General features: G+C 37.4%; 1 protein-coding gene across 12 annotated transcripts in view; it reads right to left on the bottom strand.

Moving 5' to 3' along the window:
- The window catches only part of Pkn (serine/threonine-protein kinase N), a 40,737-nt gene that overhangs the window by 14,782 nt on the left and 2,175 nt on the right, over positions 1–23,780 (bottom strand). For 2 of the 12 annotated variants that reach the window (XM_018010838.2, XM_018010834.2), the window contains exons 1-3: positions 9,159–9,356; positions 3,333–3,654; positions 2–555 (exon numbers count right to left, since the gene is read on the bottom strand). In XM_018010838.2, the coding sequence (XP_017866327.1) occupies positions 2–555; positions 3,333–3,654; positions 9,159–9,224 (942 nt within the window). In that variant the 5' untranslated portion in view covers positions 9,225–9,356. Of the gene's footprint in view, position 1; positions 556–3,332; positions 3,655–3,741; positions 4,547–9,158; positions 9,357–14,307; positions 14,688–23,780 lie in introns of those variants that run through there. The other 10 variants (XM_089470201.1, XM_018010833.2, XM_018010830.2 and 7 more) reach the window with 10 other exon arrangements.

Below are 23,780 nucleotides of genomic sequence, written 5' to 3' on the forward strand. Positions count from 1 at the left end.
CCTCCTGCAGCGCCTTCTTGTCTGGCGCACGATTCGTCTGCAGCGTGCGTATGACATTCTTGGCTCCATCCACAACAGCCGCCTCGATGCGCAGCCGATGACGCAACTCCTCGATGCGCTCCTCCAGCGTCGTCTCCAGGCTCTGGGGCTGCATGCAGCCAATGCCGCTGCCAGAGCCCATGCCCGCTATCAGAGCGCCATGCTCGTCGGTCAGCTGGCGCGCGGCCTTCAGGCGATCGGCCTGCTCGCGATTCTGTTTGACTTTGATGATGCGCAAGCGCAAGAACTCAATCTTGGCCTTGGAGTCCGCCAGCATTTGGTGTGCCTCGGCGAGCAGTTTCTTGTCGCAGCCAATGCCCAGCGATTGGATCATATTCTCGGCGCCCGTTTTCACCTTCATCTCGATCTGCAGCTGTTTCTCCAGCGAGGCGAGCACCTTGTCATTGGCCGTAGCCGGTGCACCGCCGCCAGCCATCGCATTGTTCATGCCCAAGCCGCCGACAGCGCCCGCCAGCTGGGCAGGGCCGTTGCCATCAAGGCTGAAGGCAATCGATTCTGTAAACAAGATGGGAAATTCATATTTAATGCATTTTATAGATTCTTTTTGCTCGAATGTGCAGTAGAGTATAAAAACACAATAGTGAATACCCTAGAGTGGCATGGAATGGGGTAGATGGGTTCTTCATATAATTTGCAACAGTGCAGAGAAATTTTGTATAATATTTTGTCACTTATTTCTGATTAGTCAAAGCTTATAAGGGCTGATATTATCTCTTGGTTAAATCAATATAGAGTAGAGAGCATACAGAGTATGTGTAATCATCAAATATCAACCCTGTGAATGACATAGAATAATTTACATTGACATTGAAATCAAACAAAAATAACTTTTTATTTGATTAGCGTGTTATACTCAATGGTTGAATATGTAAATACCCTGTATGCAGACTAATATTTTAGTTAAGGAATTGATTGAAAATCTACTTGATCAAGCAAAATCAAAGAGCGGAAATTCTTTAAAAAAAATATATATCTTTAGCCATAAAATTCATTTCCTAGATATATTACGAATACCTCAGGTAATCTACTTAAATTTTATTCACTCTAACACATTAACTCCTACTACTTTCATATTTATATTCATTATCCCTTCCCTTTACAGGGTATCTAGTAGTCTCCCAATCAATTCCTTGTCACATATTAACTACAATCGCTTCACTTAGCTTTCAATAGGTGCCCTTGACATCAGTTAGCACACAGCTGGTTGCTTTGAGGGGGGAGGGAGAGAAAAGGGGGTCTGTCAGGTCAGATCGTTTAACCTGCTGGCAACATTTAGCCACATGCTGTCAGAGGTCAGGGGTCATTCACAGTGATTAACACGCTGCAGCGACACCCACGTGCGTCCGATGATATAATTACGCTTGCATTAAGCTGTAGAAGGGCAGCAGACTGAAAGGCCAGGTGAAAGGTGTTTGCAAATGACAAAGTCACCTATAACACCTGATTAAATATGTGGAATTTAGAACAGGAGAAAGAGAAAGGAATACATATAAATAGAACATGGCATATAGCATAAGCTTGGAATAGATTTATGTCGAAGAACTTTGAATGTGGCACGTTTGGCCAATAATTTACTGCTGTCTATTTAATGAAACAAAATTTTATTATGGCTAAGCTGATTAAAATAGAATTTTAATGGTCATAATAAAAGTATAAAGAAAGCTTTGCAACTTCTGTATAAATATATATAGAGAGGGGGAGAAAGAGAGAGAAGGAGAAAGATGGAGAGAGGAGAGGGAGAGGGAGAGAGAGATAGAGGTATGCAGACATATAGATAGATGTTTGGATAAACAGTAGACAGACCTACAATACTTCATCTTTATATGTGAATAAATTAACAATTTTCAATATTTGTATTAAAGATTTTTCTTGTTTAAAACTAAACAAAATTTGTTCTTATTTTAGATTTAACAGATTTTTGTTTCTGTTAAAATATGAAAATAAATTTTGTATGTTGTTTATCTTACACATTTTAATATTTTCTCCAATGTTTAAATATAAATTTAAAATGTTATCTAGAATTTAAGAACCTAAGAGTTCTTTTCACACATGTTCAGCTTTACTGGGCCTAAGAACTCTCTCAACAAGACTTCATCGCTAGCCAAAGCTATATAATTCCCAGCAAATTCTATCTACAGAATTCCAGCAAAACCGTATGTTAATTTAGGCTATATCACAACCGAAAAGCAAGAAACAGCTATCAAATGTTTGTTGCACTTCGCTGGCAGCTGCTGCCAAACATGTCAATCAATTGAGCAGATGGAAAGTCATGAAGCTTTCAGCAGATGCTACAGATCTTCACGATCATGATGATGATAATATTAAACATAATAATGATGTTGATCATCATGATGACTATAATGATGAAATCAACTCGTGCTCGCTGATGCTGCAGATGCAGCAGCTGGTGGCCAAAGCCAAACACGGAAGCAGATAGAACTAAAGCCCCAAAATGTTGAGCAGTCACATTCAGCTAAAATATAATGTATTTCATGCCACTTGTATCAATAGTTGAAAAACAACAACAACAGCAGCAAAGAATAACAGAGAGAATATAAAAAGAAAAGCTAAACAAGCAAACAGTCTATTTGGCGGGACATGCTCGACTCGTAAATATCCTAACAATAAATGTAAAATTGTGTTAGAGAATTTTTAAAACTTTTTAAAGAGTTTTTATATATGGAAAGCTTTAGAACATGCTAAAATATTGAAATTGAATTAAAAACTATAAAACCTATCAATAATTAGTAAAACATTTCTAGAGCTCTAGATACACCAGAATCTCTAAACCAAATATTTCTGTTGCATCCCTGTCAAACTCTAAGACCTCTTTATCCCCCTCTCTAATACACTCTTGCCATAAATTACATCTAGCTAGAGGGTAAACCCAAACAAACTATATTAAACAATCAAAAAAACCTGACACTAACTGAGTGTTTTGTTATAGATACCGAGCGTAAACGATAAACTCGCTCACAAGTATTTCACGCCTGGCCATAATGTAAGAGAACACGCAAAGCGCGACATAGATAAAAATAATAAAATTATATGTATATAGAGAGAGAGATAGATGAATAACGAGACAGTTGCCGGGTTTGCGTGACAAGTGCTCGTAAAACGATACTTGAAGTAACATTTAACGATTTTCTTTTTACAGGCGTAGCGGTAAAATGAAAAAGAAGCTTTAACTGTTGGGAAAGTTAAGTTTTGCGTAGGTTATATAATCTAGAGTTTAGTAATCTTTATTTGTTGTTTGTTGGCTTCTCGCTTACCTTGACCATTGCTATTGACCGCCGTGTTGGCCGATGTAAGCAGTATTTGACTTTCGAGCTCCTGCAATTCCGATTTCAGTTCGGCCAATTTACTTTTGCTCTTCTTGACCAGAACGGCAACATCGCTGAGCGAGCGACGATCCTTGGCCACCTCGCGTAACTTTTCGGCGCCCTCTTTGATCTTCAGCTCCTTGCGAATCTCACGGCGTATGGCCTCTTTGATCTCCTCGAGCCGTATGGACATACAGCTCTCGGGCAGATTCTCTGTGAAGCCATATTTATGACTGAGCTCATATAGAACTGGATGCTTTATATATTCGCCCTGTAAAAACAAAATCGGAAACAAAATAAAATTAGTTTTAAGCATAGATTCATGGATATATGTATTTGTTATTGACTTCCTACGTACACCGGCACCATTTACCGTATCTGTGTAAAACAGTCCGCCGTCGGATGACTCGAAATTCGAGACGATGCGATTCCATAATCTCGAGACACTCGCACGCCGTTTGACCGTCGACTTATGCGACAGACTGTAGTTACGCGGCAGTGTATTGCATTTGCGCGAATTCGATTCTTGACCTGAGCTAAAACTCTCATTGGAAATGCTTTTCGAGTCGCTTTGCGGCTGTGTGTATAAAATACTGCGTATTTTCTTAACCAAATTGGACATTTTTAGACAATATTCTCACACAGATTTCACTTGAATTACGAATTGAAAATGTTTCTGCGCTTCTCATGTGATGATAAATGTTGTTGCTTGTTGATGTTGTTGTTGTTGTCGTTGTCGTTTTTATATTTGTGACCAGTTCATGGTAATTAGACAACTTGTGTCGCCTCTTTCCACCACGAGCGCTGCGAGTTATCAAGAAAATGTACAATAGATTGTTCACAAACAGAGAAAGAGAGAGGAAATCACCAGAGCAACAGCAACAGCAACAAGTTAGTGGAACACCAGGTTCTAGATTGTCATATGTCATCGTCAGCGATGATATGAGAAAGTTAACACAATTGATAAACAGATATTTCATATGCTTCTTCTGTGCTCAATTCTAAAACATTTCCGATCGGAGATAGCGACAATTATAATGCAAATGAAAAGTTCTAATTCCAATTGAAACTGTCTAACAATTGCGGCGAAAACTTTCACGACTTGCCATTGGGTGCACTTTCGAGTCAATTGTGGTTGTCTAATGAAAGTCTTCTGATAAATTCAAATAAAAATCAAATAATAAAACCTTGAGTTGGCTCTTTAAAAAATCAATTGAAATATCGAATGCGACTTTCTTTTAGTAATTCTAAGCATAGATCTAAAAGCAAGAATAAATTGCTTATTTCAAGCAGAGTTCTATAAAACTAATACTAGATGTAAATTCAACGTCAACAATGTTAAATAAAGAAACATATAAAAAATCTCTAGCCCCAATACTTTTACAACTTTACATAATCTAATGCCTAACCTTGGTAAACAAAATTTAACACAACATTCCCATTTCGTGACCCTGAGAAAATAAACTTATGAATTTGATAATTGATAAAGAAAAATGACTTCCATAAAACGAAACTTGAAGCTAAGCTAGCCAAAGCTCGTTTTTTTTTTACTTTTATCTGAAATTTGCCTAAATGAGAAACTATTTTGTTTATATCATAAAACCTAAAAGTCAGACAGTTAGCACAACATGGCACCATAAATATGTACGCACACGTCTGTAAATGCCTGATAAAGAAACTATATACCGTATGAGTGTTAAAAAACAAACGTAAATATGTATGTATATATAATATATACAGGAAGCTTAGTTTATAAACATATATGTGTGTATAGCTTATGTTTACTTTGGTAATATTTGTATACCCTGCGCCTATTGAAAATACAGAAACGGGGTATAATATTTTCGTTTAGGCGCATGTAAGAAGGCGTGGCTGTCACTAAGTTGTATGCAATATATATTGTTGATCAGAGTGGAGAATCGTCTAGCTGGGTCTATCCATATCGCCTAACAACTTTCTGTAAGGTAATGGAAATGATATATTTACATAGGTATTCCTCGAACCCTCTAGTCTTCTCTCTTTAAGCTCTATCAATTTCTCTGAATTCGATTTTATTTTGCGCACTGAATGAATTTATATATTGATTCATGCAATCGCCTCTCAAATCTTTCCTCAAGTTATCTGAATCGGAAATAATTTATATTTCAACATAAACAGCCACTCATCATGTGACTCAGGGTATTTGTCAGTCGACCACACCGGTCTGGCATACTCTTGCTTTTCATTATAGGTTTTTTTTTTTTTTTTTTGCTATTTTACCTTATGCAGCCACCTTACAAAGTAAGCAAAGGCAATTGGCTTCTCTTCTCTTTTCTTTATTTATTTATTTTTATTTTTTTGTCTATTTTATTATGTATTGAGAGTAGTAGAGAATTCCATGGAATACGTTGACTTGTTTTCCCCTTCCCCATTGAAAACACAAAAAGCGTATTACATTTGCATTAACGCAAGGCAACTGGGAGTTAAAACACTGAACTTGACTCATGCCAATTAGCCCAATAGGGCACAGCCGTTGAGCAGCTGACAGTTGGCCATAATTGTTGTTAGCCCGCATGCATATATGCATATGCATAAGAATTTCTCCAACTCTCCATAACGAATCAACATGAAAAGCAAAACTGTAGAAAGCGAAAATGTGAGACGCCGGCAAAATCACAAAAGATTTATTGGTCTCTTAATTGGAATTCGCATTGACATAATTGGAATGCATACTCATACATTTTGATTGATTGCCAGTTGAATAGCAAGAAGCAAGAAGAAGAAGCAGTGCAAACAGCGAAACAGTTGTTATACACTCTCTCGCATTGACTCTCATAATTGAAACTTAGAAAACCGAGCGCACTGCCTGGGACGTTCATAGACTGCGCAACGTTTTCTTATCGGCATTTGCTGTGGCTCTCTGATAAGACCAATCACACTAACAATAACAACAACACCAACCACTATTCAAGCAAACCGTTTGTTTATCCACACACACAAACACACACAGACACTTTACTAATATGCCAAATATGCTTTATATTTTGCTTTTTATCACAAATTTATATAAAATGTTATGGAATATTAAATTTTTATATTTTTATAATTTCATTCACTATTAGAAGCATTTCCGCACTTGAGCACTTGTTGCAACCTGTTGCATATCTATCAGTTATCTATATATATTTGGTTCTTTCTACTTTTTTTTTTTTTAGCTGCCCGCACGCCGCAACTCACGAACTTCGAGTGATGTTCACGTCATTTTCCCAGGTGTAATAAATGTGCCCATCGACCCGAAGCATACACGGCCCCGTCGTGGGTGGGCGAAGTCAGACGATTTATCACGAAGCTGGTTAACGATGTGACTCACGAAGCTGCCAACTGGTTTCGGCCCGGCTTTTCAGCTGATAACAGCGAAAAATCAAAACCCTCCCCAACCCCATGGCCAACCACAACCAACAACAGTTACATCGTCTAGATGCCTCCATTATCGAATTGCCGACATTTAGTTACATACATACCCATATATCTATACCATTATTTGTCTATAATAAATACCTTGAATCGAATGACTTAATCACTTCAAGCATTAGGAAATAATGGAAACTAATGCTCTGTTTATGCGTAGTTTTAGAGCTCATCTATTTATAGATTAAAGCACATTAACCGGGGCAAAAACAAAGTTCATTTAACAGTTAAAAGCAATTGCACCTGCCCTGACAGTTCGTTTTGTAAAACAGTTTATTTTTAAACATTTATTCATTAACAATGGGTGAACAGAGCAGAAGAAGTTGGGGCTGACTTCTGAAAATACATATAGCAATACATATAAGTAGGTGGATATATAGTATGCTTGTATTAATGAACATGTTCAGGGTAAGTGGGAGAGTTTTAAACTTAATGTTCTATGTAAGATTCGTAGATCAAGTCAATATTGGGGATTACAATGTTAACTATATTTATACGTCTATGAAACATTTTAAGTAATAAATTGTAGACTATCAAATATTAATATTATATGAAATATATGAAAAAGTTAAAGTTAAATTTATTTGCGTAATATCTCAACATTATTTATATCATCCTAAATATTAATTACGTCTACAATAGCCTCACAATCTCGTAAATTTTTCTAAATTATAGCTAAAATATATGCTTTACAAATATTAAATTCGCATTGTACTAAAATTTCGTTAAACTAATGAATATATATGACTTTCTTTTTTTATGTCATCTATAACTAATTGAGGCAGTCATTTATAAGCCATATAGCCTTAACGTTCATTAGGCTAACAATTGCAAAGCTCACTTTAAATTGCTTTATTTCTATTTTTTCTTTGCATTTCAATTGCAAAAAAACTCCTGGGAAATGTTTTACGAGCTTGTATGTGAAATTATAGCGACACGGCGCATTCTTTATAACAGCAAAGAAAAAAAAACATCTTGATGATAATGGAGGCCCGCCGGGTATTGCAATTGCATAAGCAAGAGCTAAAAAAAAACTGACACAACATACTTACGAATGCTTGAATAATCAGCATAATATGCGATATAGCAACAATGAGACGCAAGAGACAAAGATAAAGAGATATATGTATATATAAATTAAGTATATATATAGTATATATATATGTATAAGGCAAGTTGCAGGCAGAGTCTATAAGGCGAACCACATGATGATAATGATGATGATGACAGCCGCTGTCTGAGAAAGTTGCAAAAAAAAAGAGTTGCAGGCGGGCCACATTGGAGAACCAACCAACGGCAAAGCAGCAGCGGCAGCAGCAGCCGAAGGAGGTAAAGAAAATCGGGGAACGAGAGGAAGCTGCGACCATGAAGCGATGGAACGGAAATGGAAATGGAAATGAAGGCGTTGTGCCACAGAGAAAAGCCATAGCAAGAGAAGCAGCAGGAAGACGAGGAGGAGGAGGAGGAGGAGGAGGAGTAGAAGTAGAAGAAAAGGAGAGGGTGGCGAAAAGAGAGACGAAAAGACGACATCAGTAAATGGCTAAAAATTTGTGGCTTTCTTTTGACGCAGCCTTACTGCTCTGTGTGTGTGTGTGTGTGTGTGTTTGTTGTGTGTGTGTGTGTTTGTTGTGTGTGTGGGTGGGCTGACAGCTCGAGAGAGCAAAAAATAAAGAGGAGAGCACTTCTTGAGACAACAAGAGTGTGATATATGCTGAGGGGCAGAGAGGCCGCAGCAACACAACCCACGTTTAATTAATAAAATATTTGCGCTAAGCTTAATGTGAATGACTGCGGTATACCCTGTAAATGAGCGACAGCTTATGGAGGAATTAGAATATGCGAATTTGAAGGCACCCAGATTAGATTCTAGTGCCAGATAAGTTGAGATCTCTAACAAGCCAGAGGTTTTTGAGTTTTTGATGTAAATTAAGCTTTTATCTTAAGGAATATGATTATATTGTATTTTATTTTTTAAATCATATTTAACAACAAATATTGTCTCAACTGTCATCCATTCCATTCGAGTAATGTATATTCCTCTTTTGTCGCTATAACAATTACAGGGTATTCCAATTGGTCTACATGAGTCAAGTTAGCAAAATATTTCGCGCGTGCTATCTGCGACTCCAACTCATATTATATTTACATTCATATGCACATACATACTAACACACACATACACACACACAAAGACATATTTACGTTCATATTCATATGTAAATAAATAAGCTTATAAGACAATGCCAATTGGAATGCGTTTAATTCCAATCATATTCTATATATATATAGTGGTATATATACATTTTACTCTATATAGAGCGTACATACGTGTAAATATCCTTTGAGACGTGAGCGTAAGTCCTTGAGAAAAACCATATTCATAGTTAATGCCATGCTAGAGAAAAAGATGCGCGATTTCTATGCCCTATTATCGTTGCAGGTTAGGCATTTTCCAAACGATTTTCTATGAGCTTTTCTTTGAATTTTTGCGGTATTTTTGCGGTTTTGCTTTAGATTCTCTTTTGTCTGTGCACGTATATAAATACATATATATATATATATATATATATATATATAAAGAAATATATATATGTACGTATATATATATATATATTAAATATATATATTCATTTTCCAAATCGAATGCGCGACGCAAAAATCACGACGACAAACTGCCAAATGTGCGATATTATATATGCATAACTAAATATTATAAATATATATATAACTGTTTATTATACATTATATATATACAGTATATAAAGAAAGAGGCGCGACATACGACGACGCTGCGAACGAATTGAATTTTGGGAAAATGTCAAGGCGCTGCTGCTGGCAGGGCGAAAACTGCAATGGAAAAACTGGCTGAGGCAGCCAAGCGATTAGAAAGCTTTTCAATTTTTGCGCACAAATTACGGAAAAACAAATCATTTTCCTTGCATGCATAGATACAAACATACACACACATATACATGTATATATGTATATGTATATGCACGACTTTTCCCTTCATACGTATGCAAATACATTCGCAGATACAACGATGGCTACAGCTACAGCTACATTCGCATCTACAGATACAAATTAATTGCTTGGCTGCTTATCTTATAGATACTTGTGTGTATCTTTCGGATACAAATAAACTGTGCAGCATTTATTGTCGACGCAAATTTCGTTTTCGTTTTGGAAAATGATTTCAAACAAAAAAAAAAAGTTTAATCGAGTGGTTTTTCGCTGCTTGTCAATTACCTGCAAGAGAAGAGAAAAAGAAAAGAAAACAAGATAAACATTAGTTAAGTTTGTCAAAGTCAGGCAAAGTGGGTTGCTCAAGAGGTTTGATTGATTGTAAAGATTATAAATAAATAACAAACAATGGTAAAGCTAAATTAGCATTACGAATATATGTTGTAAATAAATGAATAAACAATAGAAATATATTAAATAAATAGAATAAATATATCTACAAAAAAAATTAAATGATGCAAATCATATTCTTAAATTTCTTTTCCTCATATATATTTAAAACTTAATAACAAAAGCAGCAAATATATACACACACATATAAATAAAAATGAACTTGTAAATATTTGTAGCATTAATTTCTATTTAAATTATTGTAGATTACAAATGAATAACATTTCATTATGCCACAATTCATATTTATTCATGTGCAAATGAATCATTAGATGAATGAATGAAAGTTTTTCATTTTTATTGAACAACAAAAACCTATTGATTTTCTTTATATAACAATGCAAATTGAAAGAAGTTGAAATATAAATATTAACAGCTATAAATGTTCACATAAGAATTCATTTAAATATGAACACAAATTTAATCTAGATATCTGCCTATCAAGATTGTGCTAATCTACAGATGAAAGTTTGCGATTTCGTAATGACTCAACGCTTATCAAAGAATGTTATATAAAATGTTTCGCCTAATGCTAACAGCTTATTGTGCTGTTAAGTTACTGAAGTTACCTATGTTAACTTTATTTAACAGTTTTTAGACTATTCAATTAATTTAGTGGTACACCCTATGTAAAACGCTATTCCAGCAACCATGTTAACGACTTTTAACATATGTTAATGCACATGCATGCTTTCGGCTTTTTGTCCATCCTCCCTCGTCACATTTAAAGGCAATCATAATTCTGATTTATACTTAGAACGCGTAACTACTTAGCTACTCGGCTTGCTGAAATGTGTGCTCAGGTAATTAATAACTGGCAATATTTAATTTGTTAACGCCTCGCTTTGATGTTCAGTTCTCAAAAAAAAAAAAGAGACATACTTTATATATATATAAAGACAGTTGTCCACATGAGAGTGATGTGATTTCTAATCGGTCATTTGCCTGTGGCGGGAGGTTGCCTACACTTTAACTCACGTCCGCATTATTCACTACACGAGATATATAAATGTTTATATATGCGTGTATATGTACATAAATAAAATAACAAGGTCGCTGTTGTTTTAGTAAACTATATACATATACAAGATTAGAGGCTACCCTTGGTAGCAGCCCACGCATTTGCGTTGCTTAACGCATCAAGTGGATGTGGGGGAACTTTTAACAGTCGATACATTTTTTCGCACTTTACACGCAACACAAATTTCAATTTGAATTTGAGTTTGAATTTGATTTTCTGTTTATATGTGTGTACATAAAAATACAAAATAAAAACACAAAGTAGAAAACAACAACAAATCTTACTGGCCATTTATGAACAATCCAAGCAACAATAATAAAATCTTACTTTTTTGGATAAAAACGCCTAAACAAAGTTTCTTTCTTTTTTTTTTTTTTTTTTTGGATTTCTGTGCAATTTGTTTTCCAAATATAATGTGTTTCGTTTATATATATTTAATATGTATATATGTGTGTATATATTTTATCTCAGAGCATCTCTATAGTATAGTAAATGTTTGTATAAGGCGACAGGAGAGATTTTAAAACGATTTTTAAGCGTTTCAAATTAGATTTTAATTTAATTAGAGACTTTTGAGCAGTTGTAGACTCTGTTAGCTCACTGTTAACATTATTCCTGCTGTTGCTGAACAGTTTAATGAAAAAATAATTCAAATAAATCTATCATTCAAATATTCCATTGGGTTTAATCATACAATATTTTCTACTTTCTAGCCCTCAAATGTTTATTTATATTTCTCGTTAAATAATTAACCCCAATTAAATAGTATATTTGTCTTCTCTATTATAATATATTAATCTCCACTTTAAGCTTCTCAAACGCATTTTAAACTCTAATGGTCCAATCTCTGTCTCCCTCTCACTCTCTCTTCCACTAGTTTATAAATAGCAATAGTCTCTGCCATATTCGAACCATTCGTTTAGATTTGATTGAATATTTCGCTTTTGATGATTAGCCAAATGTAAATTTTTGGCATTACAAAAAGTTTGGAGTATTCAATCAGCAGCTCAATCGACTGAGAATATGTTGGTTTTTTATGGTTTTTTAATCAATTTACGATTATGGGCAACAAAAACCTGATTAATATGGGGTGTTATATGCATTGTTGTTGTTGCTGTTAGATGATGAAAACGTTTTAGTTAGTGACAACTGAGCTGTCAACGCATTTGTAATTCGAGTTGTGGAGAGGGAAGACAGCCAGACAGACAGGTAGACACACAGGTAGAGAGTTCTGGCTAGGTGCCACAGGGTAGAGGGGGAGGCGGCATACTATAGAAGTGGGTCGGGCAACTGCCTTGGGCGCTGACCCAGTCCCCCAATAGAAATATTGCATTAGCTTAAAGCCATAGAAAGGCAACGACAAAATGTACAATGAAAATTTTCAGTTCAGAGTTTTCTTCGATTTTGTGCGCGCTTTATTTAGCATTATTTTGTTTTCTGGTATTTTTTGTTGTTTTTGCTTATTCAGCGCATGCAACAAGTGAATTTGGGTTAAGCCTCGCAGCGTAAAGTACCATAAAAATACAACAACAAAAACGCGCAAAGACACAAAAATAAAACGAGCAAACGCAGCAGAAGGAGAAGCACAGACAACAACAACACCAACAACAATAATACATAAATAAAACTGTGACAAAATTAGAACAAAATTTCAAGCGAGTGCCTGAAATTGAAAATCGATTTTTTATACTCATTCACGAAAGTGAATCAGTATATTGGTTTTGTGCAATGTCCGTCTTGCTGTCCGTCCGTCTGTCCGTCTGTCCGTCTGTCCGTCCGTCCGTCTGTCCGTCTGTCCGTCTGTCCGTATGAACGCAATCTATTTCGGCGCTATTGAAGCTAGAGACTTGAAATTTGGAACACATACTCGTGTATATCTCCGATTTATAAAGTGTTAAAATTTTCCCGATCCGCCCTCTAGGGGCGTGGCAAATCGGAAAATGCATTTTCCGATATACCAGAAATCATGTTTGTTGAAGAGCTAGAAAGCTGAAACTTGGTATGTAGGTCCGCGTTGACCACCCAAGATCACGAGCTATGGCGGATATATCTACGCCCATTGGGGGCGTGGCAAATCGGATAAAACTGTATCTCCTAAAGTTGTAAACCTAGAATGCTGAAATTTTGCACGTCAGCTAATGGTATGATTCTATAAAGTCTGAAGATAAATTATAAGTCTACGCCCGTTGGGGGCGTGGCAAATCGGACCTGAAGATATAGTGATTTTTTAAATTCTCCTATATTTTGGACACTATTGATGGCAGAGACCTCAAATTTTGTATATATACTCGGACTGATCACCCAAGACCAAAAAGTTTTGTCGGATGTATGTCCGCCCACAGGGGGCGTGGCAAACCGCAAAAGTTTATATCTCCTAAAGTATAATAGCTAAAAGCTTCAAATTTGGATAGTTGACTTACTGGTAGCCTCCTCTATCGATTCCCCAAAAATAATTTTTACGCCTCTTTAGGGGCGTGGCATATCGAAAAATACCCTGTAATTTTCACATTTTTTTAGGGTAAGCATTCAAACTTTGCAGTTAGGGTAACGTTATCTCTTTCTAAAAACTGACCAAAAATGAGGTGTCTACGCCCAGTTGGGGCGTGGCAAATCGGAAAAACCTGTATATTCTACAGTATTAGAACGAAACTTAACTACTAAATTGTTGAGGGGATGTGAATGAGTATTCCGCAGTCGGTAACGCCCGACTGCAACGTTCTTACTTGTTTTTCTTTACTTTACGTTTTGGCTCGTTTCGTTTTTAATCGGTTTGGTGTCTGGTCTCGAATTTTAATTGATTGTCACTTGATTTTCACTTTTTATAAACGTTCAAAGATGGTAAAAAAGAAATAAGAAATAAAACCAAAACTAAAAGAGAAATGGAATTTCACCCAAGCGGTATTTTGTTTTTTTTTTTTTTTTTAACTGTTTGTTGTTGCGCTCTTTTGTCTTAATTATTAAACGCTGCTAGCGGAAGAAGCAGCAGTCGAAGAAGCTGTAAAATAAATGGCCCAAATCGAGTCGAAGCGTTTAGCAACTTACGTTTCAGCAGAAAATAATTAAAGAAACAAAACCATCAACGGCAGCGGCAGGCAAAGAAATTGTTGTGCGGCTAATCCGAATAGAGGTTCACAAGCTTTGGGGCGTTGTTCCACCAAAAAGGACATTGACACTGCACACTCACATATACACGCACACACACGCACGCACCAACGAGACTTGGCTCACAGAGCGCATTTATGCGTCATCGAGAGGAGACACTGCGCAAATTTATGCAATTGCTGCCACAAAGACTTTCACGCGATGCTACGCAAAAACAAAACAATAACAAATATCAAATAAAATAAGAAAGGCCCGTTACGCTGCAGCACCAACGAACCGGCTTCAAGCGCGACTAAAAGCGAACTGAGCGCCAGGCACTCAAACAAAGCTCTCACAACCAAACGAAGACAGTAGCATGGACAGAGCGCGCTGAGCATGCGCGAGCACAAACATAAGCACAGTTAGTGAGCGCATTTCTTGAACACAAATACACAGCTGCGCTTGCACAGTAAGTGGCGATGGTGGAGAGAGAGGGAGAGAGAGAGGAGACGGTGAGGTCGAGTGTGGCTTGGCGTGAAGAGAGCGCGCGCACACAAACACAGGCGAAAGTGGAGCGCGAGCGCACAAACTGCAGCAAAGAAAGCAAAGTCAAAGCTCCCGCTGCATGCTTCAATGAATGACTGGACGAGGAGGTTGATGTTGCCGTTGTCGTTAACGTCGACAGCGACTGAGACTGAGAGGCTCTGCTGGCATAGCAAAGCCGCCTTTGTTAATTGGCCTGCGCGTGCGCCAGCTTCTCTATACAAGTGTTGTTACTATTATTCTTGATTCTTTTTCTCGTTTTTGGTTTTTCTTTTGGCATGATGTTTCTAAGCTGCGCTCGGGGCTGCTAGCTGTTTTTGCTGTTGTTGTTGAGTGGTTTTTATTGTGCCACTTCTGGGAATTGTACAGCTATGTTTGATTAACATTTCTTGGTCGCTCTTTTTTTTTTTGGTGTCTTCTTTAACTTGTTTCTTTTTTTGGGTTAACATTTTTCACTGCACTATTATGAAACTGTCACACATTTTAGCCAGCATTGTTTATATTATAACATACGTTTCTATGAGATAAGCCAAGTGCCAGATCATTTGCATAAGCACAAAAGCTGAGCTTAGCCGACGCTGCCGAGGCAGAAGCAGATGGCTAAGAGGCACAGCATGTGGCGCCGCCGTTGTCGCCTCAATTAGAAGCTATCTGACGACATAGCATGACTTTCCCCCAAAAATACATACGAAGAAGGCATAAGCAAAATACCAAAAGAAAATCCCTAGAATGACTGGATAGCCCACCACACACACACAAACACACCCCCACACCCATTAAGCACACAACAAAAGGGTTGACAGCTGCAGGTGAAGCCGTCCAAGTGCCAATGACGTTTGGCTGACTAATTAGATATGATACTCGGCTGTCTGTTTGCAACCCTGACGCATAAGCTGACCCCAACTGTTATATAGGCTAATAGTGTGCTAAATACAGAGGGGTAATCCCCTAGCTACGACTATTATGAGCTAAAGTTTCTTCACTTTTAACATCGGACTAATTAAAAGCTTATCTTATCTATCTGTATATACTCGGATATGTATTTATGTAAAGGTAGATTATAATTTATTGCTATTACATAACATGACTAGCCTGTATATGTGCGTCAATAGCTGGGTTATTCTATGGGTATTACTTACATTTTATTATTAACAACATTTATTAATATTGACTTTAGCTTTAGACATTTAATAATAATAATAATAATACTACACAATATGATTTATATATTCATATCTAATTTTAACTCTCATGTTAAGTTTTTACAATACACATATCACATTTTATGTCATACAAAAGCTGTTTGCTATAAAACCCGCTTGACAGACAGCTCTAAAGAAGACTTCATAATGTGAACAAAATTGCAACAACGGTACACTAGCAAACACACACACACACACACACATATATATATAGAAACACGCAGCAACTATGACATTTAACGAGTTTTGTTGCGTCTTTTACGAGTCAATAAACGGAAATTGCCAACGAGCTAACCAAAAAACAGACGCAGAAGAAGAAGAAGAGGTTGAAACACACAGTCAACAACCGGATGTCGCATGTGCCACAAGCCCCAAAGCCAAAATGGGCGAATGTCCAATGCCAAGTGCAACAGCAGCGGCAGCAGCTGATGATAAACAGCAAAAAGCTAAGAGCCAAAAGCATATAAGTTTTTCATAAATTTTTATTGGCCAGCTTTGCAGTCACAGATGCGTCAGAGCCAACGCCTCTGTCGCTGTCGCAGTGTCGCTGCTGCGAGGTTGACAAACTCCACGCAATATGGCCCAAAAGCAACAAAAATACTATACTAAACGAAATACCAATAAAAAATACCAGTTCCAGCATAATTACAACAAAAGAGAAAAGTGCGAAAACAAACGAAAAATTGCATTAAAAAAATGGAAAATGGAGAAGCTGTTGCCGCCGCATTGGGCCGGAAAATGAGCGCCTGTCAATTAAACACAAGTCAACTGTATATGTATATATACACATATATATACTCTAGGTATATATCATGATTAGGGCGCAAAGAACAATGAGATCTGAGCTGTAGGCAATATGCAGATTATTTTCCTTGGCTTGTTTTCAGCTTTCGGTCTGGGCGTCTGCAATTGCATGCCTCTCGCTCGCACTTAATGCAATGTGTGATTGTTTTTTGGTTTATTTTGAGGTATTTCTTCTTTTTTTTTACTTATTTTTACAGAGTTGGGCGCGCTGTCACGTAACGAAAGGGAAACTCTGTCTGTGAATCTGTGGGAAGTCAGCGTCTTGCAACAATGACAAGGCGGCAAATGCAAAGGCAACAAGGCAAAAAGCGCAGAGGCAGAGGCCAAAAAGGCAACAATGGCTACAGGCAACACAGAGAATAACACAGAGTAGAAGTTGCTCTAGCTCTGCTCCACCTCTCTCTGTCCCTCTCTCACTCTCACATGTTCCAACTGACTGCCTCTGCATTTTAAGACATTTTTCATTGCATAGGGTTGGCAGCATCGCATTTCAACAAGAAGAAGAGTCACAGTCAAAGCAGAAGTTGAAATAGAAGCAGCAACAGCAACAGCAACGGCAACAGCAACACGCCCAGTTAACACCGTAAAAGCGTTGATTAATTAATTAATAAAACTTAACTGTACTCACATATGTATATATAGCATATACATATATGCAATTACAGTTAAAATAGGTGCTGCTCATGGGAAAGCAGCGGCAACAACAGCTGCTAAGCTGGGAAGAACTGCTGCTGCTTCTGCAAAACAAAAAACTAATTGCATTAAGAGCTGTTAAAGCTTAGCAGTCAAAACAAAAGCACAAAAACAAAATCAGAGCAATTCCCACAGAATCTGCAAAACGCACACCGTCACACACACACACATAGACTCTGTTGTTGTTATTGCACTCAATCAATGTGCAACGGCATTTGGAGAGCATCGAGCAGCGAGCAGCGGTCAACAACACTTGCTGCTCGCTCGCGGAAGCAGCGCACCAAAAGAGAAATAGAGAGCGCTGTTAGACAGCAGAGGCAAAGGCAGAGCGGAAGCTGTTGTTGTTGTCGTTTTTGCTGTGTTTATACTGCAGGTGGCGTTTGGCAAACAATTGCAAGCGCTGCTGTTGCTGCCGCTGCTTGGCACGCTTCTGCCTGTTCCCTCTTTCTCTCTCTCTGGCGCTCTCTTTCTTATTAACACTCGAGCAGTTGGTGTCGCTGTTATGCTATTAACATGCTGTTAGCTTGATTGAAAATGTTTTATGGCGCTGCCCCTTTGTTGAGCTGCGGGTTGTTATTATTATTGTTGCTGCTATTGCTGCTGTCAAGTGCACTAACAACAACAACAACTACAAACGTCAGTTGGCCGCTTTGAACTCGCACGAGTGAAAGTGAAAATTGCTAAATTATACAGAAATCAATGTTACAGCAGAGGCAGTGGCAACTGCAGCGCCAGCTAACGGAAAGGTGGACATTGTAAATGAACAGCAGGCGCGCTAGTTGATTAGCCAAACAACAAACATACAAAGCACACAAACCAAACAAGCAACACCCAAACAAACTGTTGCAAGTTCATGAGCAACAGTTTGCCTACTGGCTTACCCTAACTGCACTTGACTTTGCTCTAAGTCGCATTCCAATGCTCCGACCAGGTTCTACTTTCGCAACCCGTTTTCACTCCACCACCAGCTGTGGCATATATATACATAAATATATACATATATACATACATATTCAATTTGCAAACTCAACTCTAGCGTTGTCCCAATTTTCGTGCCTGCCACATAATTGGGGACACCTGCATGTGCCAAATTCAAAAACTAGTTGCAACAACAGCAGCAACAACAACACCAACAATATGCGCACTGGGAAAGGAAGCGCTAGAAACTGGCCGAATGGCATGCCAATAGAAATGGAACGCAATTTTCCAGTCACGCAATTAGAAGGTGCGCATTTCTTTCTAGCTCACTGTTAGAGTTGAATAATGTTAAGGTGCTTAACATCGATTGAGGACTTTAACTTTTCAATTGCAATAGAATTTCCTTTGGCATTTCCATAAAGGGTTATATATACATATTTTATGAGTGCCTTTATATGCGATTTTCATTATTTACTGTAAGATGTAAAGGATTTTTATGTGCATCAAGTTTCCCTATCTCTGCTCAAGTTTTTTTTGTCTGTCACTCACCTAATGTTGTTTTTCTCTCTCTCTCTTAACATAGTCATGCAAAATGTTATGCGTAGTTATAACAAATCACTTTTAATTAACATAGCCACTCAATACGACATCTGTGCCTTAACTTACTCATGTTAACTGCCACACACAACATTAAAATAAGACAACGAATTCCTTAAGCGTTTCATGATCATTTTACTATATGTAGCTCTTACCGCACACTCGTGTTAGTCATTTGCATGTTAAATAACAGCTGTTTACTCATATGCTTTACTTTTCTATCGAACATTTAATGGGTATAACCATTGTTTTTGATCCACTCGAACGTTTCTTGTTCAATTTGAGTAGTCACCGCTTGACAACTGCTACCTGAGCACCCACCAGCTGAGCGATTTCCATTGTCCAGCCTCAGTTTCAGCGGCAAAAGTCAGCACAGCAATTTGCGCAATTGAACTCATCAATTGCAGCAATTAAATGTGCCAAAGGCAGAGGGGAAAACAGAGATACAAAGCGGTGGTACGGCTGCCCAGCTGCCGGTCTCGAGCGATGAATTAACCAACCCAAACTCAAACAGAAAGCAGCCACACGGCAGGCACAAGATGAATGTGATATAACAGCAACACGACCAACTCAACGACAACAACAACAACTAAAATAACAACAACAACTGCAAGTTAATTAAATGATTTTCAATGTCTGACAAGCGCGCGTTACTTTCCTAAGTCCCCTCCAACAATAGCAAATGGAAAATGGCAAATGGTAAAAATGAAATCGATTGCATTGGAAATGCATTTCCGTTTAGAGGCGATCTCCAAATGTCGACTGGCAAATATATTTGCAGGATGCCCAGCCAGGCTTCAATCAGCTCACAAATAGGTTTTTCCTTTTCATTTCATGTTGAAAGTTTCCCCATCGTCTGTTTGTTCAATTTAGCCACAGCGGAAAACAGATTACAGGGTCGCTACAATAATATAACTAACTAACTATGTATAGTATATACTATATATATATTTAATACAAAGTAAAATTTAGTTACACATAATCAACAAGTTCTAGCACATCAAGGCTAGCAGCACAAAATTTCCATACACAAATCGTGATTATAATTGCAGTAGCTACGTTGTTTGGCTGTTGAGCTGTTGTGATACCTTATCAGAGACCAAGAGCAACAACAACAACAACAACAGCAAACAGACAACAGAAAAAACACGGCAAAACAAACTAATAAATACAATTGAATTTGATTAAAAGCATCTCTCAAGTTATGCACGGAAATCAAGTGAAATTTAAGTAAAGTGGAAAAGGAAAACAAACACACAAAAAATAAAAACAAATAATACAAATGCAAAGATAGAGGGGAAAAACTGCACAAAGAGAGGCCGCACTTTAATCAGTCTCCGGCTGCGAGATACACAGCTGCATCTTTTAGATAAACGAGCAACGGCAATCATTAGACGCAGATACAAATACAGATACAGATACAAAGACAAGTGCAAATGTCGCTCAGTGCGCAATTGCCAGGTAAAATTATCAAAATGAAATTGCTGGAAAATGTTCAAAGAAAACAAAAACTTTAATCGATGTTTTCAGACAGCGCTTAGTGTACATATAATTACAGATAAAATCATAATCATATTTACAATAAAATGATTACATAAAATATAAAAATAATATACTATATAAAATGTCATTAGCCGTCAATCGCTGGGAGACAAAACATAACTTGATCAGCTTTATGCGATTTATGTTATTTTGAAGACAATTCTGTTATCTGCTAACATTTTAGCTATGCTAAGAGTCGACTTAACATACTTTAACTCATTTATGTTAACTGCGCACTCGCTGTTAATTTGCTCTCTATGCTAAACGTAGACTTAACATAACTTGAGCGAATTAACATAAGCTAATATTTACTTTCCATATAAAGCACCTATTATATTAATAATTCGTAGTGTTAAAAATAGAATTTTAAATTGAACTATTAATGTAGTTATTTGTTATTATTCAAAGATAATTATATATTTGTTTCACAGTAATAAATTTTTATATTTATTTATTATTTAATTGATATGCTTAAAGTCCAAACATAGAGCGCACGTTTGCTACTTGAGTGCAAGTGCTGTTGACCAGGCCAAAAGCAGACAGGCAAGAAGAACAACACATTAAGCCACTTGCTGAATGCATTCTTGACCAAATGCAAACAGTCCAGTCAAAGTAGAAGTAGAAGTAGACATAGAAGTTGACTCTCTGACAGCCCTTGTGCCCTTTTTGTTTGCACTGACGGCCTGTCAGTGGCCAAGACGTAGGCACACAGCCAGAACGACAGATAGACAGCGACAGAGGGACAGTTAGACAGCTGGACACGGCCAATGGACAGCAGTAGGCAGTAGGCAGAAGACAGGCAGGCAGGACACGCGACACTTGACGTGCGGTCATCTTTGGCTGTTTGTCTCTCTCTCTCTCTCTCTTTATGTGGACAACATTTCCACTGCATAATGCGTTCTAGTATTTGCTAAGGCATTTCCCATTTGCAAATTGGTTAAACAAATTAACATTGCCAAGCACTTACAAAGAAAGAGAAACCTCAGCCAAGGTGGAAGCCACAGCAGGGAACAGCATGAATCTGAACCTCAACCAAGGCCCTATTGCTGGTAAATGCAATTAAAATGTCAATTGAATTATGTGTAGAGTTGACAAGGACAAAGTTTTAATTAGCTGTGCGGTACAGTTAACAGAATTATGTTGTGCATTAAGTAGGACGAAGCGTAATTAAATATGCAAATGTAGATAAATAAATAGCATACCGTTAGATCGACGTTTGCTGCTGTTAGCTAGAGTATAAAATGTAAGAAAACGTTAAAGAAAGGGCTAACAGTGCTCTTTCAATAGATAACAGAGCACTGTTAACTGACAAGCTGTTACAGTTAACATAAGAGCAAGCAACTATTTGACCTGATAAAAGAGTACAACTAACATAAGATCATAAAATCTAATTTGAAGCATTTAACTGCCTTTTCTTCTACCATATTATGTAAAGCGACTGTTAACACATAGTTTAAGCACTGTTAAATAGCTATAAAACATGCCCATTAAATTTCTACTGCTATTATTACGAACAAAAGCTAAGCCTAATTTTAGTTCCTCAAGTATTTATAGCTCCATTAACTGGTCTATTTTTAGAAACAGCACTTCAGACTTCATCTCTGCCATATACAGATGTATATATGTATATAGATGTCACGAAGTCCTTAAGGGTCTACTCGAAAGTTATTAAACGCTCAGCGAAGAATATTAAACTTGGCCATTCCCTGTTAAGTAGCTGTGTGGCTGGCGAGCGCATTACGCTGCGAAATGGATATACATATGTATTGTGCATATATGCATCGGAATCCATCCATCCATCCATTCAAACTGGCCTGACCCTGTTCTGGTGCACCACTAAAAAGAAACAAGATGTAGCTGGCAACCGGTTCTGGGAACTACAGGCAGGCAGGCAGGCAGGCATCCAGGCAGCCAGACAGGCTAGCCCGCAGACAGCATCATCCAGCCGAGTGCAGCATGCAACTTGCTGCATGCAACGTGCAACTTGCAGTTATTGCTCGCTTTCAGGTGCAAGCGGGCTATACAAAAAGCTGGCCAGCAGCTACTGCAAATAACATTCGGTGGCTGCATAATCTGGTTTTCTTTGATTTCCAAGGAAGCTTTCTATACCCTGTAGTTACAGAAGGTCCACTTAACAAGGGTATAATGGGCTGCTGGATGAGTATTTATAGCTGAAGAAAGTAGATATGAGATCTTACTATATGATAACAGATCTATAGATAACAGAACTCTTTTGTGGTAGACTTGTTTAGCTCTATTTACAGGGTATTCCAAAGTCTATTTGGTCTATCTTGCTACTAATCTAGCAGAAATTATCATATTTAAGCTTTAATAATTACATTTAACGATCTACATCTTGCCATCCAACTACAGGATATCTCTTCACTGTTCACACTCAACTCAAGCTCCTCCTTTTGCTTGCAATTCTTGCTCAGTTCGTGATTTGCATTCCGAAACAAAATCGTAACAGAAAAACACGATTTGAATTAAGGCCAATTGAATTTTTGGTTGACTGATGATTTTCACCTTCGTAATTCACGGCCAATGACATAACCACGCCCATTCCAATCGCCAACGCCCCACCTGTAATGGCTGAGCTGCTCTAATTGGAAGGCTTTACATTTGTTGTTTTGTTATTATTTATGCGAATCGTTGCATTTAACAGCGAACGGTCGAACGTGCTGTAAATCTGGATCGGGTTGCAATTACTGTTCAATTGATAAGCGCATTTGCTGCGATAAGGCAGCTTCCCCTAATTGCCATCAATCCAATTACACACACACACACACAAAGAGAGAGACTTCAAGTGAATCGTAAATATTTGCTAATTCTAATTTGGAATAAATTTAGAGAAGAAACAAAAAAATAAAAGTAATTACCTAATGCAAGGGAATTCGCGTGCTGTATTTAATATATAGAATAATATATGTGCACAAATTCCTTATAAAATATATGTTTAAAAATATAAATTTTATTAACCAATATAATTTATATTAATATAAATTATATTAAATTCTGTAATTTAATGCTGGTTAAGAAATGTAGGACTCCGCATCCACATACCTTTAACATGGCACAAAATCCCTTAAAATACCCAAAGAATTTGTATTGATTTAGCAGTGAGTAAACATGTTA

Source organism: Drosophila arizonae, chromosome 5, assembly GCF_054131065.1.
Source record: "Drosophila arizonae isolate 15081-1271.41 chromosome 5, UAZ_ARI_1.0, whole genome shotgun sequence".
Taxonomy (NCBI): domain Eukaryota; kingdom Metazoa; phylum Arthropoda; class Insecta; order Diptera; family Drosophilidae; genus Drosophila; species Drosophila arizonae.